The 26,260-nt window shown below is 43.3% G+C and overlaps 1 protein-coding gene; it reads right to left on the bottom strand.

The window, feature by feature from the left end:
- Positions 1–7,403: 7,403 nt before the first annotated feature.
- On the bottom strand, positions 7,404–8,845 carry GSTUM_00006042001 (uncharacterized protein; the record flags this gene model as incomplete). XM_002838159.2 has 2 exons in its annotated part: positions 8,676–8,845; positions 7,404–8,512 (listed from the first exon to the last, which is right to left on the bottom strand). The coding sequence occupies exons 1-2, from the start codon at positions 8,806–8,808 to the stop codon at positions 7,404–7,406; spliced, it is 1,242 nt and encodes a 413-aa protein (XP_002838205.1). The 5' UTR covers positions 8,809–8,845.
- Positions 8,846–26,260: the final 17,415 nt, after the last annotated feature.

The following is a 26,260-nucleotide window of genomic DNA, read 5'->3' as shown; positions in this document are numbered from 1 at the left end:
TAAGTGAAAAACTGATCATTAAACTCACCAACTGTGAAGTAGAGTCTCTTATTCTTAGTCCAACTCACTAAGAGTAAACATTAAACACTATGTTTGTTCACAGTTAGGAGGATATGCTTAAGGCATATCTCATATGCTACTGCTCTTATCTTCTTAAAACCGTTTATTTACTCAGGTGGCTACTAATTTTATTGTTTACAAGCAACTATTGAATTTGCCTTTTTATCTTTACCAAAGATGAGAACCTGCTGTTGGTGGCGGTGAATCAAAGATGATAATACATTTACGAGACTAGAACCAAGCCGGTTTTATTGAACATGCCCAGAGTGTCCTACAGTCCAAACAGCTACTCTAGTACGAAGTCATCCCTCAGGCCATTCTGAGGCAAGTGTGATTCTCCATAATTCCATTAATGTACTACTATTTTTGCTACTATTATATCTATGTTACTAAATGTAGTAACTTTCAATTGTATTAGAAAGAAAGCATTTCAGAACCTATGTGTTACTGCTCAGCAGTCCTTTCTGTATTTGGAAACAATAGTCAAACTCTTTCGCAATTATGCCTAGAGTTTCATTATTGCGAAGTAATGCATCTTCTTGAGGAGAGGAGTTCCCGTTCACGATTGGGAGCTCTAATATTCTCAAAATACTTTGCAAATATAATGGTTATTTTACAATACATTCTGCAGCCAGCTCCTCAGATACTGGAATTATTTACCTCACAATCTGCCTTGATACTATTCCTCATCACATAAATTATTAATACTCACAAGTACTATGACTGATAATTGGAAATTGTATGGACCAAAACCTTTCACCTCAAAATTTGCTGTTGTAACAATATCTTTGCATTTACCTCTGCTAGAGTATATGAGCAAATAATTGGTACAAGAGTGACTAGGGTGTTTTCCCTTTACATTAAAGGAGCACTATATCATAGAATAGCATGACTGCTTCCATGTTATGACCAGACTTCAGAGAATTCTTAATTCTAGACTCATGATTCCAGTAACTATGCTACTCAGATGAGGAATCGATTACAAGTGTTGGACAATCTTGATGCTCTCATTGACTCTCAAATTGAAAAGTATTTATCTAAATCATGTCCCTAAGTACAATAGTGTCGCTCAGTTGAGTACTTAATTATATTCAATACGGAAATTGGCCACATAGTCTCTCTATAATTTGAAGATCCTTGAGAGCATATAAAGGAACAATATTCATGTAGTACTCTATCAGCAAATGAGATCAGAGTTCTGATAGAAGGGTTGGGTGAAGAAAATAAAGAACAACTAGAAATTATTCTTTGAAACAAAAGTTCTGAGTTTGAAGATGAACTGCTCAAACCGATTTCAGAATTACATGCGTCATATCTTCCTCAATAATATCTACCTATTATGATGCAAGGTGAACAAGGATAGCATCTAGATATTCCACTTGTAGGCGATAAAATTACAGGAAATGGGACACAAGATAGCTATACTATAGTTGATAACCTTCTTGGATACATAGAAATAGAAATCGCCTTCCAGTAAGTAAATCAAACAATATATCGTAGAGGGTTAAAGAAATCTTAATCTTACATTATTTCATTCTCATCATCTTTATCCATGTTTTCCAAATCCTTCACATGTATTTCTCGCAGGCAGATTCTTTCAAGAATGGTATGTTAATCCCATTGAAGCCACTGAGCAAAATAATCTGAAATGGTTATTCTCAAACCAGAAGGCTCTTTAAAGTGTTCAATATCAAAGACTTGCCAACACTGTGGTCAATCGAGGAGCTATAGACCTTGCCAGTCTGGGAACGTGAGTTATTCTTCCCTCAAGCTTTCCGGCATTACCAAGCTAAATGACCGAATTATACTAAAATGTAATGGCAATTCTATTTGCATTTGGTAAATAAGATTTCTTCCTTACTATAACCTGCAATCCTTGATGGCCAGAGATTAAGAATAACGTACTCTATGGACAATAAGTAATACTATGTACTGAGTTGCTGGCCTGCCTATTTCAATTGAAACTATCCAGTCTTAGGAAATACCAAATTGACATGCACCTTAGGTAGTTTGCACGCATATATCATCATAATTGAGCTTTAAATATAGGTGACACCCTAGCCACATATAGTAATAATCTGGAACACCACTGATATTATTAACACGGTGGAACAGATCGGTCTTGCAGTGTGTAGGGAGATTGCAAAAAAAGATAGTAATCCTGAATAATACAAGACCGTTACTACTTGTATGCTACATGGATGATGTTGAGAAGAAATCCATAATGCCTCATACATGGCAAATGGCTGAGGCCTAGATGGTTGTTACTCAAAGCCCTAGCAAAACAGCTTTTCTGAGAAGATAATATGAGAGGAAGATAGCTATCCACACTATCCACCGAGGTAAGGCAGAAGATATATTGAGAAGGTTAGAGTCCATGCTTATGGAATGACATATACATTTTACTAAAACCATAGTAGACTCATTCCCTGTAATTATTTTCTTACCAAATGCTACAACTATCATATCAATGTGGAAATGTGTTCAGCTATTGTGATAGTATGATATTTATACAAATATATTAATGAGGGATTCAACCAGGCAAATCTTCCTATTGATGATTCTTTAAATATAAATTAAATTAAGATTTATCTTAATGCTCACTACATCTCAGCTCTAGAGTACCAAGGCAACTATTAGGAAACAAAACACATAATCAAAGTCTACATATTAAGGGCATTCAACTACCTCTTCCTTACTAGCAATCTATTCACTTTTCTGCAGTGGATCATCTTCAAGAAGTTGTTAATCAAGGAGGATGTCAAGATACTACTTTGACAGCATAATTTAAGGCAAGTTTTAAACATTTCTTGGCAGGCAATATACTGTATCAAGACCTTTTCCACTTATATTGTCTGTCAATGCAAAGAACAAGAATGGACTGCTTGTAAACAGGGTACATCAATTGGGTGAATAAATTTTTGTGGTCTAAAGTCAGGAGAGTAGTTTTTCGTAAGGTCTTAACTACTTAATACAATGTCTTCCACGAGTTTTAACTCCTTCAAAATAGCAAATCACATAATATAGTCAATCTTTCTTGAAGCCAGTAATGCTAAAGCACTAGAAGCATTAGATGTTGAGTGGAAAGAGGTTTTTGAGAATAGAGCTACAATGCTGCCAAGCTTTCAATACTGTCTTCTTTTTGTTGTTAACTGGACAAACAGTAATGGAGCTGCACCAAAAGCGGTATGGGAGTGATTCAAGATATCAATTTCTGATAGCTCACTACTTCAATTAATATACATGTATGGGATTCAGGACCACACTGTTAACCAACACGCTATGTCTCAGTTTGAATATCATGGAGGAAATTATTTATCAAATTGGTAAGTACTGAGAAGCCATTGGAATTGCAGAAGCAACTCACAAATTTCAGTTGGATAATTGGATACCGTACTGTAATATTTGCTATCACAATGGGCAATAGATTGCCAATCCAGTACATCCTAGAGTTCAAGCTAAGAGAAAGTTTCTAAAATACAATCTTCGTCAAAGAAATACTGTGAATGCGATATTGGAGTATATATCCCTTAAACATTCTGCTTTACCTTTCTTGGAGAAACCTGGAGGCACTGAAATCACTATTGTTGAATATCTGCTATCAAATTTGATTGATAAACAAGGGAATATTACTATTGCAGTTGCATCAAGTATGATTGCAGCGATCTTATTATACTCTGGACAAAGTGCACATTCAATCTTCATGATTCCTATCAATATTGATAAAGATTCGTATTGCAAAATTCAGAACAACTCTCAGGAAGCATTTTTGATTGAAGAGGTAAAGGTATTGATTTTGGACAAAGCACGTATCCAGTACTGCCATGCATTTAAAGTAGTTGACAAAACCTTAAGGAATATTCACAATAGTCTCCTACAGCCATTTGGTGGCTTGACTGTTCCGCTTTCTGAACTTTTCAGAAAACCTGTACCAATAGGTTCTTGAGGATTACATGAACAAAACTGTTGCTTCCTGTCCCAATAGTTCTTACCATTAGTCTTCTGTAAATCCCAGGCAGCTTAAGAAGAGCTATCTTCTCTTAGCGAGCCAAATGCTACTTGAATAACAAAGGGAGACTACTCAATATACAGAGTTTATGCTGGCAAAAGGGAAAAGATGTTTGAGGAATAAATGATTGATAAAATTCAATTACCAAGGAAATTAGAACTGTAAAACAACAAGATAGAAGATCTTATGGATAGTTTCTATGCAAATATGGGACAAATAGTACATACTTCTCAATTTCTGGCAGAAAATGCTATTTTAGTATCATGAAATATTAATGGTGCAAATATCAAGGATATGGTTTTGGAGCGACTACCTGCAGAGTTTACGACATACTTTAGTGCAGATACTCTTACTGGGGGAGTTGCTGAGCTATATTCTAGTGAGTATCTGTAGTGATATTAACCATTGGAAATGCCTTACTATTGTTCATTAATTATTGTTGGTACTAAGGTCATACTTTTGTGAAACTTCAGTCCACTAAATGGTCAGTGTAATGATACCAGACTTCAGTTTAAAGGCTTGCACAGGAATATCATTAGGACAATTGTTTTGAACAGGACATGCAAAGGTGAAAGAGCATGTCTGTCGTGTAATCAAATTACGAGTAATCCTGATAGCCATCTCGGATTTCTGCTTAAGAAGGGGGAGTTTACGATCAGACTTGCATTTGCCATTCCAATCAATTCAAGCCAAGCGTAGTCCTTACAGGTAATTGGAATTTGCTTGAAACACAATGTCTTTACTCATGGCCACCTCTATGTGGTATTATCAAGAGCATCAGATCCTTATAATATGATAGTGCTGACAGGAAATGATAATAATGTGACCACAGTTTTGTGATAAAAGTCAACATTGCCTTGCTTTTCAATCACTTGGCCACTTACCAGCTCCCAATAACAACTCTCCGATAGTAGATCAGATCTATTTAGAATGTAATCTTTTGTAGAATATATTTAATAAGAAGATTACATACACTATATCAGTTTAATATTTAGTATACCACTCTTTTACCTTAATAACAGCCTCGATTCTCATAGGAATAGTCTCAACTAACCTTTCAAATAAAGGCTTCCATATCAGGTCCCAACGACGAATAAGGGCATTGTGTATGAGTGGCCTTACCTCAACTGTAGATCTAGTATCTGCAGCCAAGTGAGCATAATGTTCATGGTAAAGCTTCTTGAGGTGTACCCAAATATGTGCAATTGGATGGATATCATGTGAATGTGATGGCCAATCCTGCAAAACATCCCCCTCATTGTTCACCAAACATGCCATTGTAAGCCTAATAGTATGTACCCTAGCATTGCCTTGAATCCAGATTGGCCTAATATTCTTTTCCTCTAATTCCTTTAAAAATTTAAGCAAAGAAATATTTAAAGTCCTAATATATACTCTTGCATTCACTCTACTCCCATCCACAGACTTTATGACATTACAGATTACCTTCAATCTACCAGCAAATAAGCCCCATACAATATGCTTGATACTACCGGACCTCCTCACTACCTTCACATACTCTGGAAGCTATTTTTCCTTGTATGTTCTGAGGACCCATTGAATTGCTGAATCTGCACATTTCTCAAAACTACATTGATCATGCCAGACAACCCTCCTCTCTTAATCTGCTGTCCAACTCCTGTGCCTTATACATAATTCATCTCTCTTTCTTGGCAGAACAGGTGTTATTGTTGGCCTCTCTGCTTTTATATGCCTATGGATGCCATGTTCCGCAAGTCTTCTCCTAATTGTCTGAACAGAAGCTTGTGAGGTAAAGCCTTTGCGACGCAACCAAGGAGGCATTTTTATGTTACACCTATAGGTAAAAACCACATGATGGGCACTAAAATGCGAAAACCTTTGTACTCGACCGGTTCTGGTTGGAGCTAAAACTGACACGGTTCACTTATATAGTTGGTATTCAGAAGCCAGCATGGAAGACCGTATTTCTACTCTGCACCATATCTCTGTAAAACCTGTCTCCACTTGCCTCATTCTAGTGGCTCTCCAATGCATTGACTCAGGTCATTTTTTCCTTCCTCAACTATTTTGGTATCAACCTTTCTTTCGTTGTGGTATGAGGTGGTGCCATTGTTGTGGTTTCGTTGTTGTCATGCAATCGGTTGCATCACAACCACTGACCTTTGTCCAAGAACTCTATCACAAAAACCATTGTCCTTCCCGAGGTTCTCCAATTCAATCATAATTAATGTATTAATTTATTTTACTCTGTATTATCATCATTGTTTATCCCAGTTAAAGGGTTGTTAATACCATGTAACTAGAATATGAATCCCTGCAACATTCAGAGTCTATAACCCGGTGTGGTAACACGGGCAAGTACTTCTATGATTCTAATTGTAGATCCCCGATCGCGATAGTGAAACAGGCCAGCTACAGGACAGCGGTGTAACATGGCTTACTTTAGTTGTCATTTTCTAATTTATGATTCTATTTACCGCGACCTCCATTAACCACAGCGCATACCTGAAGGGTATATATCATAATTCCTAACTATGCCATCAAAGCCCCCACGTGAACAAACTAACTGCACCATCCTGTATCCCAACAGCCCTCCACGGCCTCCCCGAACCACCCCCCCTTTAGTCTAAGGTACTGCCTCCGGACAAAAAAAACGATGCTCGGGGTGTAGCGAACGCAGAGTAATGATTCCCGCAACGCGCTAAAAGGAGAAAGGAGACACCATAGAAAGATAGCCCACCATGTGCACAACGAGGCCAGAGAACCCGGTAAATGACAGCAGAAGAACTACCATGCCCGGTAAATGCTTTACGAGCGATCGACCTTGGGGCGATAGGGGTGGGTAATCTACCTGAACCCGAAAATTGAGGGAGTCATTGGCGGGGGATGATTTGATAGTCATCTCGATTTGCTTGTCAGCGGTTGGGTGCCACCGATCACGGGGCTCGAGAAGCCTTATATAAACTTTGGTGTCGTGCGATACCCTTTCTTCCAACCCACCTTTTACAAATCGCGATTGCATATCAAATGGCGGGTAGGTCAAACACCCCCCGAAATTCATATCCTACAGGGTGTGAAATTCTTGGATCGAGTTCCATGGTTGGCACATTTGCCTCGCCAAATGGGGCGACTCGACTCTCGCTAGAAGGGTGCAGCTGCGCCTGTCTTTTCATAATCATTTCCCGATAAGAGGTGACTTGGGCGGCCAGTATTTCCGTTTCGCGGGAAAACGACTCAATAGTTTCACGCAAGTGCGCCATCACTTGCTTCTTGCGTTCGCAGCGGTTTAAACCGGAATGACTGCAATGATGTGATGGTTAGTGAATAAGGACCATGTGGAAACATAGAGAACTTAAGTTTGCTTGTGAAAGACGTACCTATTTTGATCCGGGAAATTCTTTCGTTTCCTCTGGTCAGTCATCATTTTTATGCCTTTTCTGTTCTTATCTCCACCATCACGTTCGCCATCGACACCTCCCCTAACCGGCATTGGGCGACCTTGCGGCACTTTGGCCTTCTTTACCGGTGGCCACCCAGTTTCTCCATCACGATCATGGGAATTTCGCTGTGCATACCTAGAGGCTGACGGTTCGCATTGGGAGAATGCCTGAAGGATCTGGTTGTTCGAACCCTCCCTTTTCATCGCTTCATCACCTGATCGTGCTAAGAAATCACTATCGCCACCCAATCCTGCAAATTTATTGGGGATGTGATTATTGGACGCATTGATGGTAGTGCGATCCGCTATCGGGACCACCAATATCGTATTGATCAATTCCCGATGCTCCAGCTCGGGCCCCATTCTATCAATCACCGCGGCCCGTGGTGATTCCTGGGCACCCGTATAACTAGCCACCGATATGGTTTTCACTGAACCCCGGGAGGCGCATAGGAGCTCCTGCGCGGGGGGTTCCCCATGTTCTAACAAAAGCAAGTCGCTCGACGGGTTGTATGGTGGATCAACCCCGTACAAGAGATCGCAAGGTTTTCCCACCGGTAGACCGACGCTCGAGGGGCAAAGTGATGACTCATGACCCCCATTGAAGCCAGAGCTCTCCAGCCTTCGGGTTGGCACTGAGGCAGGTGATAATTTCCGAGTACTCGAGGGTACAATCGGATTTGGTGTAGTGAGGAATTGCATGATTGATGGACATCCTTCCTCATAAATATTCGGTTCCAAGGTGTGATCGGTCGTTGAAAAATATTCTGGTGTCTCGGTAGAAAGCCAGTTGTTTTGTAAAAGGTACGAGAGTGCTCGGGCATCGGTATTCTCCTGAAGCCGCTTTGCGGCATCCCGGAGCTGCTGCATAGCGATTTCTGGGGCGGGGAGAGTGCTCACAAGTGGTGAAGAGGAATCCAGCATTTGGGAGAAAATGGCCGCGGCAACTTGTGATGAATATTTTGCTACATGGGTCGCGATATTCGGTGGGAGATCTGACGTAGACCGTTTTATTTCGAGCGCTTATGACCATGTTAGCATCGGTGAATATAGACTCTGATTTGAACTTGATGTTTATCGATAGGTGTTTCAACCATATCCATCATGGAAAGCACGACAGAGCATAGAAATGAAGAGAACAGTAGTTATAAGTGCTATTGTGTGCCGACATCATGGAAAACGTACTTTCGGTCTTCCTTTGAGTTTTTTTGATATAAACCTGAGGATTCGTTCCCAAACAGGTGAACTGGAACGCAGTCTCGTCGCAGCTGTGACGGGTTCCACCCGACTGCTGTCTTGCCATCATAGCTGCGACCATGGTTGGAGATAATATTTGGTCAGATATGCCGGTGTCGATGTATCAGTTTGGTGGAGAATGTCGTGCTTGTTACCAAGAGAGGGAGTGTGGTATTTATAGCGTGCGGTTGGGGTCAATGTGACTGTTTTCTTGCGGACACCACTGCCTTATAGATACGTTACCCGGCTCCATCATTGTTGCGGCGGTAGCAACACCATAGCTCAGACCACTTGTCATGTTCCTTCCTTCTTCACTTTTTCTTTTTTCAGTGCCTTATTCCTCAATGTGTCCTGTTCAGCATAATGTTCAGAATAATGTTCACTTCCGCAGCGGACTTTTACTCGTACACGTGGTTGCCTTGGAATTTCCCCTTCGCTCTCCTTATCCACATGCACAGGGCTACCTTTGCTCTAAGTGTCTCCTTTACGTAAGATCACACTCTCTGTCAGCCAAAACTAAAGCAGTATTTAGGATCTTTGATAATTGCGGTCGCTCACGGGAGTGGAAGAGTCTTTATAATTCTGGAATGGGTCATCAAGGTTGTCTTCCCGCCTGCATGGGAAAGGGCACATTACCGGCAATTAGCGACCTCCGACCGGGGAGACCAATGGCGGGATCCAGGTCTTCCACTGGGTTAACCCGCGTGGATAACGTGCCGACCGGACATAGCCCGAGCATCATAAACTTGCTTCCGAACCCCGATACGGCATACCACGAGACGACGAAACTACAGATACCCGGGTAATCCGGGCGCCCGTGGGTACACAGTTGCTACCACTAACTATGATTCTATATTCACCGATACTTTGGAAACACTAACTGACCATTATGAGAACGGCTAATCCTACTACTGGGCCCATATTTTGGCCATAATGTAGAATCGACGCCAAATCACTGTTTGACATGGCAATCGCTCATCTAACAACACCTTCAGTTACATTCTTTCTACAGCAACTGCGGGGTAGCAGCCTTGGTAAGCCACGTTCATGACAGATACCTTAATTTCTGGAACTCCATAGCAGGGACAAAACCCCACGGTTGGGCTGTAGGAGGGCGCGAACTCGTTAGTGCTTCTTGGGTATTTGTAACCATTCATCCCATCCAAAGGTGTTTCTAGTGCTAGGTCTCGTTATTCAATTGCCTTCCTTCGATTATTCTGTCAGGTGGTGTTATCTTGCGGTTCTTGGCTATTGGGGTCATCACGATGTAGATGCCTTCTGTTCGGAACATAATTGCTTCCCAAGTAACCATCACCTATTCTCATGTGTCCACCTTGTGGATGCATTTCCCATGGCACAGCTTTGTTATTGTATAGATTGTGGAGGCCGTGTAGGCGCTTCAGGATTAAATACATTCTCTTCAATAGCGTGACTGAATTCATTGGACTGGGTCGGATCTATCGTAATACAGCACGTAAATCGCTCAAACAATGAAGTTCTGTTTCTGCTCGCAAGTGAACGGCATTCTGAATATTGACAGCTTGGTGTCGGGTTGGCCTTAGCTGTACTATCAATTTCTATTTGAGTCATTCAAACAGTAGTTTTCCTGCATCCAACGATTAGACCGGGGGCACAAAATTATCTATCTCTCCCCAACCTTGCATCAAATGACCTCCTTTGGCTATCGGTACAGTTCATACTGCCCATTCAAATAGGTGATCTCCCTTGTAAAAAAGAACGTTCAAATGAGAGACCAACAGCTGAATTATGGCGGGTCAAACGAATTGGTCAAACCAATACAAACAAGAATGCAATAAGCAAAAGCGGCCTGAGGAGTCATTACACCCACAACAAAACAGCGAAGCTCCAGCTATTTCTCCACTCCGTGCCGGGAAACGTGCTTTTATTCCACCGCTCTGATGCTCAACTAACCCAGAGGCGAAAACACGAACATGAATAATGGAGGAGCAAGTATCATCCCATCGTTCCGCCAAATACTGCAGAATTCCACTCTAAACCCCTTTAGGCCATACAAGTCTCCCATTCCCCCCGCACATTCCCAGGTAAGCAAATCAAAAGAACAGCAAGCCGCAGTGACCACAATAAATACTCTTGCCCCACCTAGTTCCTCTCTCACGCGCCCTCTGTATCGCGTGAATACGAACCACTCTCGAACTAGCCAAATGGTGGCAAGCATGAGGGCCATGCTACCGCCACACCAATACAGGTAGCTTTCTTGAGCACTCTATATTCTTTGTCATGAGATGGGATGTGAAGAAACTAAAGTGTGGGAAAGACGAGAAGACAATGATTTGTGGATCATTGAGATACTCAACGTTGGATCTTCGTTGCTTATCCTTTTTTCTGGTTAAAATACTTGGACTTTACACGGGCGGAGATGGAGTCTGGCCCACGCCTAGCGTCCCTGCCACTAGTACAACAGAAAATCAATAGCCAGCACTTATAATTTCCCCGGTAATACAGTCGGAATGTCCCAGCTGCTGTGGAATTTCGGTATTCCCTGCTAGACCTAACGCGACTATCCACTGCCTTGCCACGGACAATCTCTGACCATGCATGTCCAAATTGATATCTCCCGTGACCTTGCCTTGCGCCTGATTAATAGCAAAAGAAGGAAAACAATTTGAGATATTAGTGGCAAATAGAAGAGGAAAGGAAGGGAAGGGAAACAATGAACGAATGAATCTCAATCAGATAACCACGTATCCGTTGACCGGTTGATCACAGGTGACATTTCAATAGTCCTGGGGGTTCCGGGGCGCTTTCATGACGAGAGTTGTTGAGACCTTTGGGGTTAGTAGCAAAGTGCATCTTAAGTGGGCGCAAGCCGGAAGGTAATTGTACCACCACACAGCCTATAACATGGCTTACGTTTACACTTGTTTCTTTATTAGTATCACCCTCAACGGACGATTTATCATCCCTTTACCTTATCTTTTCCACACTTCAAGTCGTCTCCTTTGTATCGACACGGAGATGTGATAATCAGTTTGAAATTACTAAATTGAATGCTCTGGAATAGAGGCGCCGTGGGGTCCTGGCATCGGGCTGTCGGGCTTCCCAAAGTAGCTAACCCCCCGAGATCACAATGCACGACGTTATCTCACAAATGCCTCTGACTAGATGCGGCAATGCTTCCGGCAATAACAGCCCTCGGATATTTGAAAACCTCCTGGCTTCACTAGTTCGCCAGCTACCAGATTACAACTTCCAAAATACCTAACACAAGCAATGTTGCGTAATAACTCTAATTCCCACGGAGTATATTTATTTCATGATACCGGACATGATACTTCCCGAATTGGCCTGTGCCCAAAACTAGCTTCACTTATAAATGTGGAGTCGGCGTGACATTTCAGTGTCCGCTGGATTTATGGGTGTATGAACCGATATCGAGGAAGACGAGCTATAACGTCAGGCACCGGGAAGTGTCACAACACCGGGAAGTGGCACAGTCTCAGATTGCGCAATTAATAGTGATGCCGAAGGGTATCAACCCCCCAGAACCTCAATTTGTAAGGAATTGGGACACAAGACATATGAGAAGAATGCGAGAGCGGGAGTAAATCCAGATAGGTAGTTTAGAGAAGTAGAAAAAGTCTGAAGAAGAAGAAAGGGTTAGATCAAGGCGGTAAGAGGAGGGGGGGGGTTCATAAACAGTGAAGCAAAGGTTGTTAGTCAATTGGAGATTTGCAAGTACGTCGGCTCATACGCAGGGTAGGGGTTTGTAGAGGTAGGCTGGGTATGGGGACTGGGAGGGAAGCAGGAGCGACTGGGGGAGGGCCGAAAATAACCACCGAAGACCATTCCGAATCGCAAATATCTTCAAGTCTGTTTTCATCACTCGAGACCTCCTCCCAATCGATTACTAGCGCATGCGGGGTTTGTGCAAGGGTGATGGTGTTGGTTCGGCAACATTGAGGCTTAGGAGTAAAGCGTTTGAGAGAAGGTGAAGGGAGAATTAGGGGAATTTCCTTTCCCTTTGAGGCTACGTTCCGGACCTGCAATGGGGTATTTCCAATCCGTTTTTATGTAGCTCTACTTGCCTACCCTTTTTGATCTTTTGCTAGCATTGCATTCTGGAGCTCAAGGAGAGCTGCACAGTGGAGTCCTGGTGCTTGACTGAGCTTCCGGTAATCGGGAGCATTGTAGAGCTTATTTGTTAATTGAAGCTTCAGGCTCAAATCACGTGAAAGCTCTAAACTGGCTATTTCTGCATGCAGCTAGTGGCCAAGCGAGCTCAATATGCCCTTTATGTGATCAATAGTGGAGTCGGAAGTTCCTAGTGACACTCGCCCCAGTAGCTTGCCTTCAGCAAGGACCTGGTGGTGGATCTCCCAGGTTCTGCTTGGTTTTTTTATTATGCCAAGGGTATCTTGCCTCTTCTCCACTCTTACGTTAATCTTTCCATGTACGGACTGTGGATTTAGTAGATAGATGCCAGTAGATGCAAATGATTGGCGGATACTATGGCGAGTAAAGGTAGACTGGCAGACTTCAGTTAAAAAGGGAACAAAAAGAGACTTTATTATTCCCTCCATGATCTGATCTGAGCGCATATAGTTATCTACAGCTAGCCCATACAATCGCCAGCACTGACCAAATTGTCTTACAACTCGCACTTGAAATAACTTTGTAGAATGGGGGCTCGGGCAAAGTAGCAAGACTTGACGCGGAAAGCATAATGATACAAATTCAAATCTGATTTGAGATAAATGGCCATACAATATCAAGATCGTAGGAAGGTCACCAGATCTCTCTTTAGTTTCAAGAAGAATGACACTTTGCAACCACCCAATTGCGAGTTAATTATCTGTCCACCCCTTTGGTCAGTGCCTGAATTGGTAATCCGTTTCCTTTTCTATGAGGATTTTTGTACCACTGGTAACGATACTGCCTCAGATAGTTAGTTCTTGGGACGGGGAACGATACTTCAGTTCTTCTTCTCCTTATGACACCACTCGGCCTATGCCTAGCTTTCCAGTGGTACAGGAACTTTGTCTTCTATCGGGAACTGTTATTGTAAGCTTTATATAACTCTTCTTCTGGAAGAAGGTTCTTGTCGCAGTAGTAATAAAAGTAAAGATAATGATAAAGAGTGTAACTGTGTTTTTTATTGTTTAATGTAACCAGTAGGAAATATACTAAGAAGTTAATTTAATTTTAATTAAACTGATACAGCCAACACAGGCATAGGACGAGCCCCAGCTGGCACTGGATACTGCTAACTGCTATACTACTAACAAGAGACCCAGTAAGTCTCCTGTCCTACACCAGCTATTCTTTGGTCTTGCCAATAAGGAAACTAAATACAAGACCATGAATCAAGCCAGTACGGTCCCTAGTCCCAGTCCATAGCCCCTCAGATACAAGGGCAACCAGCACTAAGTGTAGCCGAAGTTGCGTAAAAGACCAACTTGACCAGGCTTCTCATCCAACAAACATAAAGGCTCTACAACCTGGTCTGTATACCGTCCAGCAGTCCATCTACCATAAAAGAAAACCCACTAACATTATAACTATAAAGGCGGTAACAAGGCTGGGAGGAGGTAACTAACATGTCCAGCTGTGCTACCTGAATGCCTGGCCATTGACCATATGAACACACATTGCCAATTACCTCCAGAAAGTCTATTGGTGAGGGGGAACAGTACCAACTACCCGTAACTAAAACACAAAACCTAAACAGCTGAAAAACATCGCAGTGGTGACAGAGCCAAACGGTCCGTAGTGCCTATCTCCTACCCATAGAACCTTGTCTCCTTTCATCCATGCCTGTAAGCAAACAAAAGATACCAAAAAAACTGCACGCAGTGAAGTGCACAACACCTAAACAATTGCAACCAGGTGGTCATAACCCAATATCCGTATAGGTGGCTATCAAGCCGCCAGTCCACTAGGAAGTTTTGTAGCACTCAGCATCTTTACCCTGCAGCCCAAGCCAGGCCAGGATCACTTAATTAGACCCCACCAAACATGATATAAGCCCATCTAGTGCTTGCTGATCCTTTCTCTCACCTGACCAATACCCTCCAAGGCCCACAAACTAGATACGGTGGAGCCAATCCAGTCCCCTCAGCCTCTCAGACAGATCAACAGTCCAACATCCACGCGACAGCCTATGACTACTAAAAAGCCTCTCGGAATCACCTGACATCACAGGAATAGTAAAGATATTAGTCGCAATTTGGGCTAAATACTTTTTCTGAAGATTCTGAAATTGGTCAATCCAATTCTGCAGCGAGCCACTAGGAAGATTGTCTTCGGTTTCACGCTCAAGATATCTCTGAAGCTCATCCCAGTCTTCTCTAATCAACCATTGTGCTTTTTTTTTTTTTCTTCCAATCAGGTAAATATCTAAGATGGAGTAACTCTTATAAAAAAGAGTAATCATTTGAAGCTGGAGGTGGAGTAGAAGGAGCCCTTGGGGAAGCGAAAGGTAGCAGGATAGTTTGATTGGCATGACAAGAAATATATTAATACTATGATTTCCAAACGGTTTCAACTGTAAATTTCGTGTTCTCAATCCAATCCGCTCTCGCTTCTAACTCGTTCTCGAAGTATTGATACTTCATTTCTGGATTAAGGGTTACCGCAAGGAAATGTGCTAGAATAAGATCTGTCAATGTATAATACCTAGAGAGTGTCAGCTATCGAGAGTTACTAAGTTAACAGTAGGGGTGTAAGGGAAACAAGCATGTCATACTTATTGGGTAGATTCCACGCAAGGTTAACAGAAGTTTGAATGTGTTGCATCTCATGCTCTCGAGATTCTTCAAGCTGGTAGTGTTCGTCCATGGCTGAAAATATGGCATGAAGTTGCCTGAAGTAAAATTTGCTCTGCAAAATCAACTGCCATTTCCGGAAGGGCTGCAGAATATTCATGATTTAATGCAGGATATTCCAGTCCCGAGGGGTTAGCTCATCAAGTTGGAGGGAGGTAAGAGTACTATCATTTTCTTGATCTTTATTATGGTGAAGAACCCACGATATGAATTCCTCCAGTGGGTTTTGAAGTTGCAAGGTGCGAATGAGAGAATTGTAATCGCTCCCTCTTAGTATGGTAATCTCCCAAATCAGAGCTAGCGCGTTCACATTAGGACCCAGAGACTGTTTTACTTCGGCTTTGAATTGTTCTCTTCTTTGTAGCGATCGCGATATCTGTAACGTGTTCGCAAGGTGCTAATCACGTTATCGGTAAAGATACCATAGTTGGCAGGTGGCCTGCTCTTCCAGAGAGGAGGCGAGAGCTGAGGACTAAAGGAGGCTTCAAGGGTGTACTGAGGAACAAAGAAGTAACCGTTCAACCAAGTATATTGAAATACTCTCTGTCCAAGTCTGCCCTTTCTATGGTAGAAACAGGCGGTCTTTAAATACACAAATCTGTTCATGTCTTAACATGAACGAAACTAATCAAAAGGTATCAATCGATACACTTTGGTAAAACTCCTTAAGTATCAAAGCGATACTTGAAATAAAACATAAAACAAAACCAAGTATCAAACGATACTTAAAACTAACCAAGTATCAAAGCGATACTTAAAACAAAACATAAAACAAAACCAATAACCAAGTACCCGTACCGGTTACAATATCCTGGTAATAATATTGTGCAGTTTTCCCGCAAGTCCTTTCCGTTACCAGGACTCCAATTCCTCTACCTCTTATTGGAGGTCGTGATATGTAGATATTTCTGCTTCAAAGACCTCCGCATCGGATCCATGAAGAAAGGCGTTAACTACAAGGTTTATGATGTGACCAAAGCAACACAGGCGGCATTATATGGGATCAAATAAGATATCAAGTTCCTTTAAGTGCTGCGGGATATGTTGCAGTGCTGTATTGTTATTGCTCGCGTTATCAAGAGTAAAGTATCCTATCTTGTCAATTATACTATACGCCTCCACAATTTGAAGAAAACAAGCCGTCAGATTTTCCCTGGTATGCTGCCTGGAAAATCACCACATTCCTATTACCGTACTGGGAAGGTTTTAGTTGGAGTCCAACCAGTGTGCGACAAGTCCAAGAAAAGCGCAGTAGTTCGGTGACATCCACATCTCGAAGGTAAAGTGTACCTTGCTTCTACTTTGTCAAAACAAGCATGTCAGACTCGGTTGCGAACCAGGTAATTGCTCTAGAATCCAACTCTTCATAGTATTGGCAGAGCTTGGAAGGGTACGTGGCATCTCCGTATAGGTAGCGCTCTGCAGGGATAATCCATGTAAGTTAAATTCATTAAAAATTCTACCAGTGACTAGATTCTCTCTTTGTATTGCAAAAGAAAAGAGAGACTTACACAAGCAACCACATATCTTAAAATTACTCCAAATGAACCTTTTTCTACTTGGCTATAGCTGATATGGTTCTCAAATATCCATCATAGCAGGAGATCCCAGAAGAGGACTGTATTGAAAGTTACCTGAGGGCGGGTTTCTTCAAAGGAGGTTTCGATCAATACCTGACCATGCTCCAGTAGAATTGGACCACCCTTTCCAATTTTATGTATTTCATGCAAGTGTTGGATCATATTCTTGGTGGATGAATCGGCAAAGGTCATACTTAATCCTTTAGATGGGCTGAGATACTATGTCAAAACCGAGTGATAATTTATGCTAAAATCAAGCGAGAGTAACTTACAATGAGCACATCACTAGCATGTTTTTCTATCTATTGTAGTATACTCAGATCCATTTTCAGGGAAATAGACCCAACCTTTGCAAATTCATCTTCTCTGTTCATAAATTCTTCATTCTGATCCCATGCAGTACCCATTCTCACCTTGATTACTTCCGATAGTGGGGGTCAAAGGTCCACTGGGAGCACTACTTAATGCACTGCATGGACTACATCCCCGACTCCCTTCAACTGAATGTACAGAAATAGTTGTAAGACTTGCACTATTTGTAAGTCCAGAGACTGTGTCAATATCAAAATCCCTGATTGTATCTTGTGATCTGGTAGTTTCATTCTCAAGTGAAATAGAGGTAGCAACGGAAATTCAATACTGAAGTGAGCTGGGCAAGAATGTGAAGAGGCAATGAAAGTTAAAGTGTTGAATATTGCGCTATCTGGTCTGTTCTCCCCTCGTAGTTCTCCTTTACAGCAAATCCTTTCTGCTATTTATCTTCCCCTGCCTGTCTCTATCACACTACACTATCATTTGGTGATCTTAGAATTACTCTCAGAGGGTGTTGGAACACGGCGTGGATAGGATGGATTTGATAGTACATGGCTGTCACCCGCCGTCACCCACCGTCGCCCGCCGTCCCCTACCGTCCCCCATTCTCCACTATCTAAAATCGTCTCAGACCGTGGGGCTTGTCGTCCTTCCTAATGACGGCCGTCCTGGGAGCTCAAGGACGGGGCGGACGACATTTTGCCGTCCCGTCTCGTCCGGGGGTCTTGGCAGTCCCCCCGCCGGGCCCTACAGGCGCCCCGGACGGCTGAGAACACTGGTTCTGATTCCTCTCTTTCTCGTTTTAGGTGGTTGGTCCAGCGATGTAGCATTGCACCTTCGTATGGCTACTTCGTGCTTAATAGACCCCAAGTGGTTGTCGGGCCGCACTATGTCGATTCGTCACTGCTGAACGCATTCACCTTACAATTTTCCTACTGGTTGTGAGTGGAGCCTCTTTATAAAACCAATTTCATTACTTGGAGGCAAGTTACCAGGAAATGAGAAAACCGTTCATGAGACTACCAAAATGAATCGCGTCTTGACCGCGCTCCTCCTGCCAAACCGCGGTCCAAAAACTATAGATTATTATATCACACTATGCGCGTTGTACGTATTTCAGTGCTGGTTTATATCTGTGAAAGACTTAAACCTGATCATGGGAATGCTCCTAGCTTGATCACTACTTGATAGGAAAGGGGACACGATCCAAAGGTATTTTGCGTAAGATTTATCAAAAAGATTGCTCATGCAAAAATTTAACTATGAACAAGTATAAAGTTAAAATGAAAGACAAAATATGCGTGAGAGCTAGATATTTGTAAGCTAACAGAGGGGTAACTAGATCGGAAGGTTAAGGAGATGCAGCAAAATTCGGAATATCGGGGGGCACTGCGAAACAACCGGTGTCAAAAATGCAGGCCGAATTGGGAGTGAAAATTGGTTGCTGCGGAGGTGTGGGGTCATAAATACCTGGTGACTGAGCAAAATAGTAATAGCATGCTGTGCTAACTGCAGCAGCAAGAGGAAAGAGGGTAATTTTATCTCTCATGGCGGTATTTCTACTACTCGGTACTGGTATTGGAACAGCGAAGTTCAACGTAGCTATTTCACTGTTAGCAAGCCGGACAACAGTGATAAATGGAATCTGAAACCTTTGTTTAAGAGCATCTAAGCTCCACATGACATCCCGCAAACCCCTTCGACTTGCACAAAATATCAAACCCGCGACTGCAAGCAGCAGCACTCGAGAGCTTGATGAACATGAGGGATTCACCACCGGGAACCTTGGCCCAGTTGGTGCAGAGAATCTCATCATCCCTCCCCTCAACGATATATTTGGCGACGGTTAGGATAAAAGTTTTCCATGACCAATCAGGATTATAGTAGATCTTGTGCTCCTGGAAGAATTCGAGAAAGTTGGAGCGATGCCAGCCAACAACAATCAGAATGGACGACTGATGGGGGGTGCCAGGGGTTGTGGTTGTAGGAGCCGCAGAAGTCGCGCTCAACGGGGAGGAAGTAGTGGAAGTGGGAGTGAGACTGCCAACTGTAGTGCCCGCGGTATTAGTGGTAGGTTTGATCATGGAAAACTGGTTGGGATGGGTAGGAGGAGTGGTAGTACCTGCACTCATGGTTGCTAAATTGATTGCGGGGGATGGGAACAAGGGTTGACGAGCGTTGGTCTTTTGAGTGTGTGTCAAAGTCTGGGGAATAGAGGGTTTGGGGGTGTGTTCTGTGACGCGAGTAACTTTCAACAGATCTATGACTAAGGGAGGGCATGGCAACCGAGAGGAGGTGAGGCTAAACAAGTATTGTGATTTCCACGTTCGGATAATAAGCATAATTCCTAATTACTAATCACGCCTATTGCGAAACACTCGATCCCATAGAGTGAGGCAGGCGATTCTGTCCTTCTTTTCCTATAATTGCTTTTCCTCCATGGAACTATTTAATCTTAATAAAATAAAAATAAAATACATATAAACAAACTATCATATCTGGTGGTTCATTTCAACATACTGAGGTACAGCACATATTCTTTGTGCATTCCCGTATATGGGACTATTGTGCTAGCAGTAGTACTGTTGGGGGATTTCATGTTTAGTGTATTGTCTGATGTGGACCACTTCCTTCTGATGGAGATTTTTAGGGTATAGTTATGTTGAGTTTTTTGTGAAGGGTTTGTCTAAAGGTTGAGGGAGAAAATCTGGTTTCCTGTATGTCATGAGCGTTTCCTCAACCTTTTTCTTCTACGAGCCTCCTACCATCGGCTGTAGTAACGATTCTTCTTAAAAGCTCGAAATCGTTCTCTCAGTACGATAGAAAGGTGAATTGTGTATCATGGATCCCGGTTACTCCAGTTAGCTTGGTTATCGTCAATTTGATTAAAGATCGATGTCTGGAACAACGTGCTCTGCCAAATGGGATGGCAATAGCGATCAACACTCGAGACCCCAATAAGCAATGGTGGGTTAGGGTTTCTCTAATGTCGCAAGACCTGCATGGATGGCACGTGACCAGCGTGTTTGACCTATCCATACAAGTTGAATATGATATGGGAAATGTCATTTTCGCGCTCGAGAAGGTACACCTATCAGGAACGGCCAGCTCTGCTTCCACCGGGCTGGTTAGAAGGAATGATGAAACCCCGCAACAGGATTGCACTGCCCCCAGGTTTTACCTGGGTTAATACGAGTTTGTGGCCCTGTTAGATTGAGAAATATTATCGTACCCTAGGATTACCGGCACGGTCTGTTGGAATACTGAAAAGATTGGAACAACGGGACCGTTTTAGCGAGCAGGCCCAAACCGCAGCTAAGGCTGGCAGTGCTCTCATGGCACCACGAATTAGCCATCTCTGCCCAAAATGGACCGAAAGAAAGTCCGATCACCGAGAGTGCACACATCTCCCCGTGGTCTCGTACATTTTCGTCGAACCCCGTCCCCTCGCACATCGGCGCCAATGGGAGGGGTACTCCACAGTCACCTGTGGCGATAGTTTCCCCGAAACATTTCAGTGCCCCGTCTTATCTCGCCACTGAAATTCCCAAGTTGTTATTCCTCAGTTCTTGGAAAACCGGCCTTCACTCTTAAATAGCATCATCGAATACTCCCATGGTGTCGGCCCTTCGTAGTCACCGTGGCAAAGAGCGTCTAGGATGCTACTCGTGAGGGTCGTGGGCAACCGGACCCCCTAGATGAATATAAGTGCTTCCTCCCATCGCGGGTGATCTCCGTTCACGCTTATCAACTATGTGTAGCAGAACGAGGAACTAGGATACTAGAAGGGATGGAATACTAGGCCCAATTCACTCGTTGCCTGGAATCACGGGGGACAAGACACTGGGTGTCTGTGAAGCAACCCGTGGAACGAGGAAAAAACAGACCTGACCGATTGAAATTGTCGTCCAACCGCGTGGTCACCACCGACAGCTGTACCCAAGAATGCCTATAAGCAGGCGTTTAGTACACGCTTCTGCCAACCCGTAACATTACTATCTCTACGGATACTCACACATGGAGCTCATGATAGGCAAGATGATGCTAGATCTTAAAGTCGCAAGGTGCGCGACCCGCCTAGTGCTCGAGCACCGACCCAAACGTTCTGCTCGAGCATGCAGGTGTCAATGACGATTGGAAGCCTGGGCGATCAACCGAGGAGCAGAAACGGAGAAAGATCAGCTGAAAATATCGCCAGCAAGTTCGTGTCCATAATTTGTTCGCTTGACGGGGTGGGGCGGACTGAGGGTCCACGGGCGGAAAGGGAAAAACATAATGTTGTCGGTACCATGAATCGAACATGGGTCTCATCGGAAATCGTGTTTCCACAACGAGGCGTACTAACCACTATACTACACCGACCTTCTATAAACTAAGATCTCAAAATGACATCAAACAGATATGCTTTATCTCAACCCGTACAACTGATCGTATATTCTTAGATCTGAGTGCATGCATGTCAAGGATGTTAGCTGCTGATCTTCAGGGTTAACAATATGAATCAAGCGTAAAATCGGTACTTATTAATGAAGCTGTGACGTTCATCACTTTCACATCGCCAGATACGACATTACCATCCAGTATATTCAAGTTAGCTATTTAATAAATTAATTTATCCTTGTATCGCCGACCCGGTCCCAACGATTCAACTCAGGCAGGCTAACCCCGTGTGTAAGTGACTACTCACCGACGAAACCAGGCAACCCCAAATTTCCTTATATTTCAAATGGAATGGCAAAGTGAATGCTAAAGCCGGCACTCTCCTTAACCCATCAGTACACTGGATGACATATATCGTAGGACATTTTAGGGTCGATTAAGCGACGGAATACTATGTTCCCTGAGCAGGCCTGAACAGTGAAGGCATACGGAAGCCAGAAGCGTCAGTTGTGGGAGTCCAGAACACTAATTTCAATTGCTATACTAGTTGATACTCCCTGGCATGACCACATCAGTGTTCCCAACGGGACATGTAACCTAGGCCGAATCCAAGCTATGCCTGGCGTGCGGGAAATCTTGGGGATCTAGCCAGGTCGCGGCCTATCTTCCTCTTAGCAGCAATGCCTGGCCAGGCTATAGGCTGTATAGGCTTTGAACTAAATACCGGTCCCCCGGAGCACCCCCAGCCAGATTCCCGCTTGGGCCTTCTCGCTCGTGTTCAATTTCGCTTTCGTTCTACCGATCTTTCATCTGTTCATAGAATCCGCCCCAAGCATTACTACTCGGTCCATTAGTGGCTGTGATTTTAAAGTATTGATTTCTAGCGCATACGAGAGGTTAGCGAGACAAGGAAGGTCCTAGGCAGCTGTACACATTCCCACAAGCGTACAAAATCAGAAACGCTCATGAGATCCCCAGGAGAAATAAACACAAAAGAAAAGAATAAAACCAAATGTGAAGTGTCTGGAAACCATTTCCCAATCTTAACGCAACAAGTTGGTTTCCATGACATCAGGTGTTCGATGCCAGGAGCGCGGGCCATGGATGCATACCGGGCCAGACTGTCTTCCATATGCTACCTGGGTTCAGCTTATATCCGCCTAGAGAATCTTTCCAAGCTGCCGGCATGGGCCCCGCGTTGTTGGAGACTAACCTACCCATAGCCTGACCCATGAAGAACACTAGACCACCTCCTGGTTAGCGAATATGTACAGTAATATTGCATAGACCGAAAAATGAGAGGAGAGCATGGTAAGTATTGTTAACAGACTAGATGAAATATCCTACAAGGCGACCTGTCCCTGCCTACGAAAAGACTGTCTCAACCTCACGGTCCACCGTGCATACGGAAAAATATACATTTTACCCAGCAGCTGACCGTGCCGTTGGAATTCCCGTTTAATAATTGACCCCACCCCATTATCAGTTTTACACCCAGTAATTGATATAGATGGCATCCGGGTAGTTAGTCAGGGAAATTGAATTAAATCGTCAGCAGTTTCACCGTAATAATTCCAAGTCCTACCGGAGGTTCTCTAGCGGCCTATGGAGTAATAACCGCCTAATACCTGCTAGCTAGACAGTTTTCAAAGAGGTACTGTTCAAAGCATTTTTGAAGAAAGGTGGGAAACAGGATGCTACCTTGATATAAGTTGATTTTGAAAGGTTATAGTACGATCGGAAAGTCGGAGATACTGTATCCATATCAGATTATGATCCTATATTCATTCCGACTGGGGGGGGGTTTGCTATCGCGAAACCAATACGCGTATCACGGCAATCACTACTTGCACTATGCACCCGCGCTGACATAAATCGATTGGAACCGTGATTTTACATTTTGCGGTTAACTATATCTTTCGTACCGCAGCTATGGTGAGGAGCCTGACATTCTATTACATTTTTACCGCCGACCGAGATAGGAATAAGCAAATTAGAGATAACGACAAACCATAACCGTGAGAATTATTGAATCTATGTTGTTATTCACCCATGACCTTATCGTTGTTACTTGTCCGATATCTCTCCTCTCATGTTTCGTGATCAGCGGTGACCAGGTTGGAGAATGGCAACAGGGGTCGAAATATGCAGGGTATAATTCTCGGCAAAGCGTGGAGAAAAGAAGGGTACAGAAGTAATGAAGAAAAAGGAACTTGGCAAAGTGGCGAGGTGCAGCGGTTGCGATGGTCAGTGAAGGAAAAGCGAGAACATAAAGCGGTGAAGAATTGACGGAAGGGATAATGTAATATTTGGTAGAAATGGCTTTACTCGTGCCAAGGGTGGACATGTCGTCACAACCTTGGCACGAGTATCAGGATCCGAAGATCATGGGAAAGGTAGCGGGGTCACTTGTATTCAATGGATACCGTTCCTGCTCCAAGTTAAAATAATCAGGGCCAGCAAGAAAAACAAAAGAAGCAGTTAATTTTCCATTGGGTTTTTCTACCCTTCATTTCCTCTCCCGTTACCGAGCATATTGTTGTTAAGCTACACGTATACATAGTGTCCGCTACTCATAGCAGATCACGATGGACCTTCTGCTCAAAATACCGCTTTGCAACCTCTATTAAAAATAAAGAACTGCCATGTTAATAATATTTATTATTACATATTGAATTACATAGTTTCCCTCCGTTCCACATGTAAAACTGTTTTCTTTCCCCGAAAATCATTATATGTATTTCCTTCACAGCGCAGGCATGAAAATAATCAGGCTACGACAGGTTAAGTGTGTCTGCGATTCTTAATCTATCTATGCTGCTGGAGGTGCCCGATATATTAAACAACTACAAGGCTCGGCGGTCACTTGTAGGGCCTGGTAGGAACCCAATACATTATGTGTTTTAAGACGGTCCGCCCCGGGCATTAACATGGGCGGGAGCCCAAACCCTCATCCATCCAGGGCATGCTCGATGCTCTACCGTACTACCATCCATGCACGAAAGCGGACGGACTGGACGCGTGGGTTTATTGACTCCGAATGAATAGCATCCGGCACAGGAAGTAGAATAAGTACGGAAATAATATCATCATTACTCTAGTGTCCTACAAAGACTGCAATCATGAATAATGAACTTTGTTAGCAGACGATTATTGCATAAGGAGGTTGTTCTAGGCACCTGATAGAGAAAAGATCAATTAAATGTGGAGTCTCATGATCGTGAGAAAATGTTGTTCGTTTATGATATTGATGGTAGGTACATCAGGTCTCTAACCGAGACAATACTAAGCGCCAGTGGTTACGACTAAAGCTAACAATTGAAGACTACCAGGTTTTGAGCATCTCGCTTGCATTGGAAACCATTGCCTCAGTGTGTATCCTCCTCTGCACTCTTTTAGGTTTAAGATCATAAAAGCTCCTGTCTCGATTGACCGGGTCCCTAAACGGGTATAGGGAATATTCTTTTCTTTGTAGCCTTGGCACATTTTTCCTTCACCGATCTCTCATCCCGGTTTACTCTGTTGTTAATAACCGGCGCTCCAATGAAGACAAGTCCCGTACTCGTAGACTGTAGAACTTGCCAGAACATTAAATGCGGGTTCACCGGAGTCAGGTACTCAGTGAAGTATGTGACCTGAGGGGTAAGAACGTATACCAAAGCAGGGAAGTATTGAGGGAAAGAGGGTTGAAAGCGATGTCGTGATAAAGTATGATTATGTTCACGAAGAATCCTGGAAGGGTTGGGATTGATTCATGTGTTGAAAGGGCACCCCTCCAGTCCCATTTGTAAGGTCGTAGGTCACTGAGAAGATCAAGTCGCTCTTTCGTATACTCGCTTCGTCTCTTTATATATAACGTTTTCGGATACTGCACCAATTTCCTTCACAACATTTGATACACTCTTCCTGATATGTCCGGTGGCAAAGAGGACATACTGAGAAGATTACTCTTGGCAGTGGAAAATTCATTGTGCGATGTGAGCTGATAGTGGAAAATCTCACATTGCCACACCTCATGCTTCGTGTTGAGGTTTTTTTGTTACATCATCGATAGGGTTCTTGATTCGGCTGGCTACTAGTTCTTTTGTTTGCTCATTCTTTTGATTATAATATTATTGCCTATCTGCATAGACGACTTTGTGTTAGTCTATTCGCTCGTTCTTTCACTCGTCCGTCCACACGCCCGCACGGTATGTGAGGGGTCCCGGGAGATGAAAGGCAGGAGGCGTATAGCTATGCGAGCGGTATGGGGACGGTATGGTACGCTAGGAATGGTAGCGGGAATCTTGGCGGTATTTTCGGTATTTTTCTTTTGATATCAAAGTTAAGATAGGAAGCAGGCTGAGGACAGGAAAGCCATGTATGGACAAGGGGAGGAGACAAATGATATGTGAAACGAGTGGGAGATGCTTTTTGTTGTTTATTTATAGCGGGAGTCTCCGGAGAAGTGGCTTTA

The sequence above is a fragment of the Tuber melanosporum genome, assembly GCF_000151645.1.
Source record: "Tuber melanosporum whole genome shotgun sequence assembly, scaffold_23, strain Mel28".
Classification (NCBI taxonomy): Eukaryota; Fungi; Ascomycota; class Pezizomycetes; order Pezizales; family Tuberaceae; genus Tuber; species Tuber melanosporum.
Note: the sequence above shows the minus strand (reverse complement) of the source record. Positions and strands in the feature narration are given on the sequence as shown.